Raw genomic sequence first — 12,611 nt, forward strand, 5'->3', positions numbered from 1 at the left:
TACAACCAAATGCCTGCAAAACTATGATGTTCATCATCAACTGTACCTTGTGTTCAACGCTAATTAGCAAATGTTGGCATGCTAACATGCTATAAGAGGGTGATCATGGTAAATACTATTCCTGCTTAGTATCAGCATGGCAGCATGCTGACGCTAGAAATCAGCTTAGTGCAGTCTCCTAGAGCAGAAGTCCAGCTGACCACAGACTTGATGCTAGCATAGCTAGCACAAGTTATATAGCAAGTGCTCCAGTCTGAGGAGGTTGCTAAACAAATTAGCCTCCTGTCTAACCCACCAGAGCTACAGGTGGCTATGTTAATACCAGGAGATGGCAAAGTGGGAAACGTAGGGAAGAAAACACATCACAAGAAGCAACAAGCATACCTAAACACGTCTAGAACTGTGGGAGGGGTGGCCCCCAACAGAATCTCCCTGCTTTTAAGATTACATGTAAAAAAATGCAACAAGCAAGGACACTGGGCACAATGATGTCATACTAAAATACTGGGTGGGGTCACAGAGAGTATGGGACAGTTTCAGTTTATCAGGGAAGCCAGTGATGCAGCAAGCCCAGATAAATGGATGTTACTCTTGACAATGGAAATGTGCCCCTACCCTTTAAGAAAGATACAGGGGCAGATGTGACTGTCTTAAGTTAAAAAGCATTCGTGACACATGCTAAAGCCTATAGAATATGTCCTGCAGACACACCACCTAGTCTTGCTACTATTGGCTTAGACTGCCAAGGGACTTCCCATGATACACTGAGCTCCTCTCTCCTCCTCTCCTTCTCCATCTGTATGCATTCATGTCCCATTAATGCATGTTACTAACTTGGCTTCTTCCCTGGAGTCTTTGTACTTTGTCGTCTTGCAGGCTCCCATGGATCGAGGCTGTGCCTGGATTGTGGATCAAAATTGCGACTATTGGCATGGGCCTACTTGCCCACTGCTACTGTAATTTTAATTTGTCATATTTCTGTTATTATACACATAAACTACAATATACTATCATATATTAATATATGCATATACTATCATATACAATTCTATTATTAGTCATATATTTATTATAACTGTTATTGTCATTGCCGTGCCTCTCTATCTCCCTCTTGCTCTCTCTCTCTCTCTGTCCAAACTCAAATGGTTGAGGCAGATGGCTGCCCAGAGCTTGAGGTTTGGGCCTGTTAAAAGTTTTAAATTGGTGGGCCTTATTGCCTTTTTTCTTTCTCTATTTTAGCAAATTGAATATATTTTGGGATTTGGGCTGCTGGTTGGCACGTCAAAATTCCCAAGGTCACGCCAATATGCCACCTTAACTATGATACAAAATTTTCACAATGTTTCTGATGATATTCATATGAAATCATCAAAAAAAATTGAAATACTCAAACTTTTAACTCATAGTGATTAAGAATTAATGTTTCCTATTACTCAATACTGACCAACATCCATCCATCCATTATCTATACACCGCTGAATCCTTTGCAGGGTCACGGGGGGGCTGGAGCCTATCCCAGTACCGACCAACAAATTCAGTGAGCAGTGTTTGGAGTAGCAGTGAGCTTGAGAGCACTCGTCAGGCGGAAGTGGGCGTGGTGTCCTCTACACTGGGTTGGAAAAACGATGGATACTTTTATTTTGAAAAGCACGAGGTGTACGCTGAGGTAGGTATTGCTGCTCACTTGACTGCGCTGGTCCAGAAGAAGAGGCCGCTAACCTTTCACAGAGCAGACTGGAGCGGAGTGGCGCGACGAGATCGTGGCGGATTCAGGTGTCCCAGGGAAGCTGTCTGTCAGACAGTCCGGAGGAGCTGCGGAACACAGCGGTCTGTCCTCTTCCAGTCGTCTGCTTGGTGTGAATATGTTGGAATAGAGTTATTAGTTGAACTGTGCACACCCTGGAGACTATTCAGTCCAAATGATCCGGATGCCCCGTGTCTTCAAACTATGAACAAGTTGCAACAGGACATGAGAATTACAGGCAAGTTTCCTTCACTCACCGACTGTTGGACTGTTTGATCTAAATCAGAAAAAACTTCTGCTGTAGGAATGTGCAGAGGAGATCCTCCTCTCATGAACTCATCGGGCACAGTGCTGCAGTTGGAGCTGCAGTTGGAGCAGCAGTGATTGCTGTGACTGTGTTTCATAAATGACGTGTGTGTGCTGAGCTGCTGTGTGTTGTCGTAGAGGAATGCAACAACACGGTCAGACCCCCCCCTGTCTGTCTGCAGCCTCCACACAGCGAACACATTCTGAGGGGAGTCCGGCACGGCACACCATCGCTGTCCATCGTTGAGGTAAACAGAAAACGCTTTATTCTTGTCGACTGAAGCAGCCATGCTTATTATGCTTATTTTTCACAACGAAATCCTTGAATTAAGACGGTCTCAGCGGGTTCAGTCTGCCTCTGTTCAGCTTCTTAATCGTGGGTTGCTTGTGTTGCATTTGCATCACAGAATATTACATATTTTTATTGGCATGGGTCCTCCCTTCCACACCGCGCTGTATTATCTGCATAGACTTTGTTTATTCCCATCATGAAGCACAACTTGTGGCTTCCCTGGAGTGAATTGGCTCCAGTTCAGCTTCCTGTGCTGGCTGGAAAACAGAAGACGACCAGTATGTAGATGACACTGGATCTGCTCCTGTGCCAGGCATGACGCTGTGCTAGATTAAAGTACAGCACACACTGCTCTCTTGCTATCTTGATTATTGCTGTGTAATTAAATGAGATGACAGCAGCCTGGAGGTCTGATCGTCTTTTGGGTCGGACGTCTGTTTACACTCAGGTACAGCCTTGCTGCTCCACCAGCAGAAACTTGGGTCAGGGCTGGTGAATGCAGTCCACTGTGAATCAGCTGCTCTTATCATTTGTCCAGTGGACATGTTTGTGTTACTGCAGTCATACCCCAAAAGGAATATAAATGACATACTGTTGTATGAAACAAACATTTTCTGCACACTGTTACAGGTGATGGGATATGAATGGTGTATGATACATGCTGGCTTGATACAAGTTTAAACGTTATTAACGTTAAGCAAAAAAATAACAAAATGAGCCTATTATCTCAAATGTGTGTTTAATGTGAGGACATAATGCCCTTTGCCCAGATAACATGCAATATAAAATTTAGGGCTGCAACTAATCATTTTCATTTTTGATTAATCATCAAAACATTTCTTCCTAAGAAATACTCTTTGATTAATATTTCGCCCTGCAAAATATCAGAACATTGTGAAAAATGTGTCATAATTTCCCTAGAGATCAAGGTGAAATAGTGGGGTGACCTTGGGGTTTTGACTCTCTGACAAACAGTCAAAGATATTCAGCTTGCTATCATAGAGATTATTTGATATTTTAAAATTAATTTCTGCCTATCCTATTGTATTGTAACACTCTCGAACAGTAAGGTTAGTTTGGTTAGGAATAGGGTTTTCAGATATGTTGTTTCACATGGGCATATGGCCCAATGTCCCTTTGGATTTTCATTATCCAATATGATTTTAGTGCCGGATCAATCGGGAAGCAGTGGAACGATAACAATTTGTCAGATTTTGCATCAAATGAGAGATAAATGTACAGTGCATATGCAAAAACTTTCAGACCTTTCAAGTTTTCCACTTTTTGCTATTTTTCAAACTCCTCATTAATCTACTAAATAAACTTTTTTTATTTACAAGTCTGGCCCCCATAGTGTCTGCTTAGAAATATTATGGCCCTTGGACAATTATAGTTGATGGACCTTAATGTAGATACATGGAGTATATGCACATGTCAATTAATTCTAGGTCCACACGTTGACATTTAATGTATATGAATGTTGAGACATTGACAAATACATTTTTGTCTACAATGGAGGCAGATATTTCAAACAGCATAGGTCAGCAGCAACACATACATTATCAACCTGAAAACTAACCCTAACTGTTTTAAAGTGGCTGCAAAATATCAGATATAAGCATATTATTCATATACTCACAAGGGGGTGGGGCAGTGATTGTATCAGGGTGACTGTGACCCCCGCTTGGCCACCACTGATTATGAAGTCAAGTAAACACAACTCTGACCAAACACACATTTCAGTCAAACTATCAACTTCTGTTCAAAAGATACTAAGAAATTATATACAGTACATTAGTCTATGTGAATTAGAGAATGACTTTTGAGTATCTGAGTATGCTTTTCTCGTTTCCAGGACATGCAGGTAGCTCCAAATGGATTTCAGGGAATTCTCTATATTTTACTTTTTACATTAAAAGTTTATTTTTGACTTTGCAAATATCTTGCATAGTCTTAACTCAGGATTGGTATGCTAGTTTTTTCAGGAGCTTTTAAGCACCTGCATCTCATGGTCTTCATCAGCAGGTGTTGTTTGCTCAGTTGTCATGGAGATGCCTCAGTTGTTGTCATGTAACCAGGGGTTATAATCATGTCCAGGGCTTCTCAAAGTGCAAAACCTCCATCTGCATCTGAATCGAATATCAAGTCAATCTGGACCCAGCCCCATATCGGCCAGCCGGTCGTTGTCATGGCGAAGTCAACTGCTGGAGAGTGTTGTGTGTTACTGCTGCAGAGTTCACACATTGATGTTGCACCAGAGAATTTGCCATCAGCTCCTAAATCAGATGCAGAATGTATTTCATTTTGTCTAGTACACAAAAACTAGTGTGAATGTAGATATGTCTGAGTCAGAAATTAATATGGACTAACTGTCTGAGCCTTATGCCTTATGCCTTGGTTACATGCTGGCCCAATCACAAGGGCTATTATGTTAATAAACTTACTATATATTATTTTGTTATCCTCAATTGTTCCGGGCCTCTGATGTTGACTAAAAGTCAGATGTGGACCTTTGAGTCACAAGTTTGACAACCCCTGATCTCATCATTTGAAACTCTGAGAAAAGATAGCAATGTGGATCTTGAGTTAAGGTCATTTTATCAAGCTTTTACATTTATTTTTCGATACAAAATAAAAATACAACTAAGCAATGAATACAGTAAATATCTATAGGAATTTCATCTGCATCAGGTTATCTCCATTAGGGGCCCAAAACCCTAGGCTTTTATGTCATCAACCATTATGCTGTTTCTCTTTTAGTAATTTAAATAGAAGGTGCTCTTAATATCTGGACAAATATTCAAATAGTGCAGATTGTTTTTTCAAAATAAAAAGTAATTTTGGTGCTGCACGGCCTCTGTTATAGATAGTTAGGGTTGGTACACAACCTTAATACTCCAAGAATGTGTTGAACATGGTATCACAATATAATTCACACATGTGATGCAGTTTGTAATGAGCACTTGACTTTCCTCTGCATGACTGCATTCATTAGGGTAGATATGAATAATGAAGAAACAATTTGGCAGTTTCTAAAACTAAATTATGAAGATAAAAGCCTGTAATTACTGATGTAGTGGCTGTCAGTGGTCTGTTTTGAATGTTGAAAGTCAGGGAGTTGTTCAACTAACTCGGTGGTTCTCAAACAGGCCCCCCTGGGGAGGTGTAGAGCCACTGCAGCGGGGACGCCATGAGGAAGAATGCTCAATGGAATTTGCAAGAATATAATTAATGTGTTGACATAAACAAACAAGGTGACTTTTGTTTGTTTAAATAAAGTTTAATTTGACTCATTAGTAGTGTAGTATCAGTAGTGTCCTCGGTATTGCTAATGATTTTTCAAAGAGTTTTTCACTGTGTGAAGGGGGGCATGACGTAAACCGTATGAGAACCACTGATCTAACCCAACAAACCAAAATCATACCTACAGAGCTTTGATGAGGTGTGATGAGGCCCAGCCCCATCTGTACATTAATATTCACACAAGAAAGAAGGAGAAATAATCTAGGAGTGAGGTGTCTGACAGTCAGCATGGTGAGAACAGAATACATTCAGTGCAACATGCTCAGGCCCTCACAGTCATTGCAGTTAGTGTTTGAAGCAGTTTTTCCATTTCACTCTGCTTTGTTTATGACCATGTGGGAACACAAGAACAGCACATGTGTAAGTGTTTCACTACTTTTGTTTGTACCTCATTGAATTTACAGGCTACCCACAAACATGGACGTTTTGGAACAGTTTGAGGAGTTTCACCCTAATTATTTTCAGTGGTGATTTACATTGACAAAGAACTGTGCCTAGTAAACAACCACTGACTAATGACTGGCAAAGTGAGTTAGGGCAGGGCTAACACATCTGGATTCCAGGAATCCATGTGTGATGTGTAATGTCTCTGTCATGATGAAAGATTAAATGGGTCTCAGAAGAAAATTACTTGGATGTATCTACAGCAAACTCTACTACTCTAAAGCCAGATGTATGCTTCTATGTCAGTGTTGCAGAGGTAAGAGGCCCTGGAGAGAACCCCCAGGAGTAATAAATAAGATTACTCTTTACTAATCACATTAGGGAAATTTGCAGTGTTACAGCAGCACAGGGAGTAGTGTAATAGTACCAAGCATGTATATGTAATCTACACTTCAAGTATTTAGCTGCACATTGACAGTAGGATAGCCACTGAGACACAAAATGGAGACCACAAGAACTGTAGCTGGGAGAGAGTGTTGTTATTGATGACAATATGAAGCAGGTTGAGACAGACTATTTATTTTCTGCCGTTACACTGGGCAGTTTAATATGTCATGATCTACGACCCGGATTCCAAAAACGCTGGGACACCTAAAGCAGGATGTGATAATTGGTTTGACATACACTCAAGAGAAAACAGTTCCAAGACAATATATCTTATTATAATAATATAATCTTATTAGCGTCATTAATTTTTTGTAAATATATGTTTATTCTGAATTTGTACTGCCTTACCACAAATGTTCGTAGAAATACACATTGAGATATCAAAGCTGCTAAGTGTTTCTTTTTATGCATTTATCTGCAATGATATTTTGATTATTATATTGGCATGTGTTTTTATTTTGAAGTATATGTGTTGCTTTCAGGCCAAGCTGAAAGGAATACATTTACTGCAAAGCATGTCAGACCCTGCGTCACCAGTTCTGATATGTGAGGAAGATGGGGTGAGGTAGACTGGGTGGGGTTGTGTATTGCTGTCTGTCACATTGTCTTCTTTGATACTACCATTGGGCACCTGTCAGAAATTTTCAAATTGTACACATAGTGGCTTTAAAAATTGCCAACTAATACTGTACATTTAAATAGAAATAGCCTGCTATCATTAACATAGATGGAAAAAACATCATGTACAAAAGATGAATTATCTGCATAACACATTCATCAGACTTTTTAAATAGATAAATATGACATAGTTTATTAATATTTTGCACCCCTAGATACATACTCGTAAATGTACTGTATATTCATTGTAGCTGCATTAACTTTTGAAATTTCCTTATTTTCAAAGTCCTCTGACAGGGCATAACCAGGAGCAAAAGCTCTGGACTGACCTGTGCCATGAAGACCCAGAAGGCCCGAGGTGTTACGACAACTTCACCTTCTTGCCGAAGGAAGCCTCGCTTCACCTTCCTAGGCAGAAAGAAGGACGGGGTGATCAGAGGCAAGCTTCGCATCCGCTCAATGCCTGGAGCTTTCCTGGTGCTAGGGGTCATCGTGGTGGTTGTTGGCACCGCTCTTGCAGTGGCGGGATACTGGCCCTACCGGATATCAAGATTGTCCATCCTGGGAGCTGCAGAGGGAGAAAGTATCTCTGAGTCGCAGACTTCTGGCTGGAGTCTGGGAGCTAAGGGCCTCCTATCTACAGCCAGCCTCATCCACAGTGAGCGGATGAAGCTGCTGGGACCTGTTATCATGGGGGTGGGACTCTTCATCCTCATATGTGCAAACACAGTCCTGTATGAGAACAGGGACAGAGAGACTCAGATGCTGCTGGCTCAGATGCGCAGTGTAATCTGCTCTGTCTCTACGGCTGTGCCCTCAGTGGACCTTAAAGAAATGGCAGCAGCTAACCTGGTGGCCAAACACTATCAGTGGGTGAACAGTTTACCAGCTGCCCATCTCAACATCCTATGTCTGCAGCAGCTGGCCAGCTCTGAGCCCCTGCTGCAGACCAGACACCCCAGAGAACAAGAGGATTACGTGGAGGGCGTATATCAGCAAGCTGTTCACCAGACAGAAGCCCTCCACCATCAGGAGTCAGAGCCACCACCTTCCCTCCATTCATCCCACTCCAACTCATGTAATTCCAGTCAGACAGACTTTAACACACAGTCTCGTACAGAGCACAGAGGCAGTGCCAGCTTCATCCTGCAGCCCGCCCTACTCTTCAAGCACAACTGCCTGGTGTCTGCCAGTTCCATGTCCACCCTGGGGGTGGATGATGTGGACATACCAGCTGCCCAGCCGAGGCGCTGCTATAGTATGAGCTACAGGACTAGCCCTTACATAGTCCGAACTGGTGTGTGGCAAGATGACAGACTCCACACACCTCTAGAGAAGGAAGAAATAAATGAGTTGCTAGTGACGAGGAGAGAGGCAGGTTCACAGGTTTGTGTTAACATCCCTGGGCAGATTGTGGATACTGCTGAGGAGCAAACTCACCGAAGCTGGCCTCGGCTAGACCTGGGCAGCGGTCGCCGATACCTGAAACTAGAGAACAAAGAAGACTCAGTGGACAGACTGCTGGACCAGTTAGAGCAGCAGTGTTGTCAGTGGGATAAGAGTTTTGGCTCTGGGCCTTTTCAGTGATGACTGCTTTTGCTTCACAGTCCTGATGGTACCTCAGGATACAAACACCATGACAAACAAGGAGTAATGATATTTTCACCTGGATTCAAAAACTACACTATATCTCTGTTTTAAAATCTGTGGAGGGCAGAGAGAAACTGAGCCCTGGATCATTTGGAGTACAGTATTTCTCACAAGGATCTTCCAAAACTTGAGTCTGTTCTCTGTTCTGTTCTCTTAAGTGGAATATTGATAAACAGAGGTTATGGTCTTTGCTTGGCTGGATTTGGAAGATGTTTTATATAATTCAAGGAGTGGAACAATATACAGACCGTACACTGTCACAGATGAGTGGAGCACATTGGCAGACTGTTTACTTCTGCAGTTTGGTTTGGCAACAATGTGATAAATCAACTTCCATCTCTTTGCTGAAATTGGTTTGCCTGTTTCCAGGACACTGTGTGCACAACCTAGTGAAGGAGAGACAGAAGGGTGCAGGAGGACGGGGGATTGATTTCACTGTGCTGTAAATTTTGAACCAAACTACCTGGACTCCTGAGCCCATAAAGTGCTGACAGCTCTTGACAAATGCAACTAGTATATACAAACGGGGCTTTTTCCTCAGATGAGGTCCCTTAATCCAAATGCAATGCATGGCTGTGATGTACAGTATGTTACATCTTAATATGTATGCAGAGTAATGTCATTGTTGTTTTTATGTGTATAAGAAGTAATGATACTTTAAGAAAATGACTGGGTTATTATAACTTGGGTTTTATTTTCTCAGGTTTGGCCTTCATTTATACAGTAACAGTTATGATAACATGTCTTCACCGTGGTCTGATGACATCTGGGAACTCAGTTTTAGTACTACAACTGTCTGTCTCATCTGTGATGGACGTTTGCCATGGAAGGTTTGGGTAACAATGTAGTTCATGATGTTGTTTGCCTTTGTTTTCTTATTAACAGATTATCATCACCATGGATCCTCATCACTGTTTTCACTAAGGGCCCTCACCAACACAGTGCAGGACTTTAGCACACAGCACCCATCACACTCCGTGGGGTGGTCTATTGCAGTTATGTTTATTATTTTGGAATGTCTGTCACAATTCAGTTTTATTATGTGCTATGACCACCAACATATTTTATAATATTTATCTTTAAGGATTAAAAAAACCACATGTGAATAATGAGTGTGTGAATAAAACATCACCCTACTGCTAGCTGAGAAAGAATACAGAAATAAGAATCATATTGTTTCAGAGCCACAGCTATGGCCACACAGCTAAACACAGAACAAAACGGCAGAGACAAACATCCTACCGAGACCAGCTGCCGGCCTGCGTTAAAGTAAAGACATGGAGGTCTAACTCCTGGATGAGCTGTTCGTTTATAGCATGTTCAGGTGTCTTTGTGTCATCAGTGTAATGACATCAGTTCAGTAGTTAAGTAGCTTTTTTAGTGGTGGTTAATAATTGACATGTTGTGAAAAGGAATATTCTCCATTACAGCTGCTGATAGGGAGGATCAGACAGAGATAAGCAAGGGAATCAGACACTTCCATGCTTCCAAATAAGTTTGGTGGCACTTCATTTTCAGTCCCCCCATTTACCATATAGGAAGCATATAATCATTGAATAAATGGTTTACAATAATGTACATGTAAGCAGTTGTAAGTGTTAATTAATGTATTTGTTACCAGCTACAACTGCTCTTGTGAGCACACATAAGTTAGACTGCTGGGTGAATAAAAAATGAATGAACCTATGGTAAAACACTGCTGGAAAATATCTGGTCTACATAGAGAAGCAATAATCACTGACATATAAATTTACACAAATAAACACACTGAAAATGTCACTGTTGCTGTATACGACTATATTATAGTGTCTTATAGACTATTTATTGAATGTTAATATACTGCTTATAAAGGGATACTAAATGGAGTACTTAAAGTGAAGTGTTCCCAATATGTGTCTGTGGAGATTCTCATTCATCCAGGTCATGGTACTTCTACAGTTTTTCCAAAAGGCAGCTGGACTTGTTTGAGGTTCTAGAAGACGTTTCGCCTCTCATCCAAAAGGCTTCTTCAGTTGAAAAAACCTTAGATATTACCCATATGGTTAACAAATGTGATGTTCTTACTAAGAGGAAGGGTGACCAAAACTATGAAAATATGACCCAAGTTGTAAAAAACAAACAAAAAAAACTCCACATGAATCATTCCAAATAATGGACGCTGTTTACCTACATCTGACGCAGAATCAGCTTGTAATGAAAACAGGGGCCCCTCCTGCTGGTCTCCAGGTGATCATCTTTCAGAATGCAGTATTTAGGGTCACCACCTGCCTCCCCCATTCTTGTTCTTTGATAAAATGGACAGAATGTGCAGAAGAGGTGGGCCTGCAGCACTGCTTACATTTAGTGAGGTTATCAGTATTACTGCACACAGCTGGGTATGTGTCATAGAGGGAAGGGAATATGAATCCCTTCCTTCCATCTTCCTTCCTTGTCCTTCCCTCCTCCCTTTATAACATTAGCAGATGTGCAGAGGTAATCCCTCCAACAGTCTCACTCTGGTTTTCTTTCTGTGTGTGCTGTCTGTTCTGTATGCCATGTGTGACACTGTGTGTTCTAAATGTAAACCAAGCAATATGAGTGGTCTGACAGTGAATGGCTATGTCTTGCCCCGTGTCAACCACTAAATTTAACAGCATTGCCATGCCTGTGTTGCAAATATAAGGCAAAGCAAAAGCAGCTCCTGTTTGCTGTCTACTCATTTACTCAAGTTGTCAAGGTAATGGCACCTGGTTTTAGTATGTATGTATGAATGTATAAATGAATGAATGAATGATATAAAAATGCTGCTGATGATCTTATTCCTCACACCAAAGGAGACTTTTTCTTCCGTCCATATGTCTCAGGCTGAACACATCCAGCTGGAATGTAGACCATTTAGACCCACAGTCAGTGTATCACCTGGGGGATGAAATGTGAAAAAAATGATTTTTTCCTCTCCTGCTCCACAGTGAACCAGCTTGATATCTTGAAGTGGTCCTGTGCAACAATGAGGTAGAGTGACAGGAGGGAAATCCCCAGCTGCACTTTTCCTCAGCAGAGCCTTTTGCATGCTCAAAGTCCCCCCCCCCTTCTTATTAGATTTTATTGTTCCTTGTGGGCAGATATGCAGTCCCTGGTGCTATCTTTTCATTTAACTGGTTGTTTACAAGATGGCCTCTGGGTTTCTAACAACTCATAAAGCTAGCAGTTAGGATGTCCACCCTCTGCAGCAAAAGCAGAGGAAAGTAGAACATTACGTGGCAACAGGAGGGCAAGAAAATGCAGATGTGAAAAATTAGAGCTCTTACAGCCTCTGTGCCAGATCGCAGGTGCTGTTGCCATCTCAAGGTAAATTGAATTAAAGTAAATTTTAGTCTCATGAGTTTCTTTTTACTTAAACTTGAGTAGATTTGGACACCAGCACTTCTACTTTGTTAAAATATCAACAAAGTGACAGTACTTGTACTTGAGTAGGACATTCTACTAGTTTGTTAATAAGTTCATCTTTGTGATACCTCAGCAGCTGTGCCAGTTGTCGACCGGCTCAATAAACTGTTTATGGTGACATGTATTAGCAGTGAAAAGACACTGTAGCTAACATGCTGACCAAAGCAGGTCAAATGGCCTGGCTACATGGCAAGGCCTAGCTGATGTAGATTTAAATGTAATGGGTAATTGCTATAATGGTAGGTTTAAATATAATTGTTTATGGTCTTTCTAAACTGTTAGAAAACGGCACTCTTAAATACTCTATTCTTTTTGGCCATCGCCAAACTTCAGCGGTGTAAATTTCTCAACACACGCAATTCCCATTCATTGGCTAAAGGGGCGATCTGTTAATCTATCAAGCTCAATAACAAATCGCCAGCTGATTTGAGTGGCAAGATA

General features: G+C 41.4%; 1 protein-coding gene across 1 annotated transcript; it reads left to right on the forward strand.

Moving 5' to 3' along the window:
- Nucleotides 1-1,794: 1,794 nt before the first annotated feature.
- tmem200b (transmembrane protein 200B) lies at nucleotides 1,795-11,465 on the forward strand. Its single transcript, XM_041955775.1, has 2 exons — nucleotides 1,795-2,298; nucleotides 7,381-11,465. Exon 2 carries the CDS (start codon nucleotides 7,431-7,433, stop codon nucleotides 8,679-8,681), a length of 1,251 nt encoding a protein of 416 aa, XP_041811709.1. The 5' UTR covers nucleotides 1,795-2,298; nucleotides 7,381-7,430; the 3' UTR covers nucleotides 8,682-11,465.
- The last annotated feature ends 1,146 nt before the right edge of the window (nucleotides 11,466-12,611 follow it).

This window comes from Chelmon rostratus, chromosome 16, assembly GCF_017976325.1.
Source record: "Chelmon rostratus isolate fCheRos1 chromosome 16, fCheRos1.pri, whole genome shotgun sequence".
In the NCBI taxonomy this organism is placed as follows: domain Eukaryota; kingdom Metazoa; phylum Chordata; class Actinopteri; order Chaetodontiformes; family Chaetodontidae; genus Chelmon; species Chelmon rostratus.

Bases quoted from the DNA above. Each gene is read 5' to 3' on its own strand.
- tmem200b (XM_041955775.1), top strand. From the start codon at position 7,431: ATGAAGACCCAGAAGGCCCGAGGTGTTACGACAACTTCACCTTCTTGC.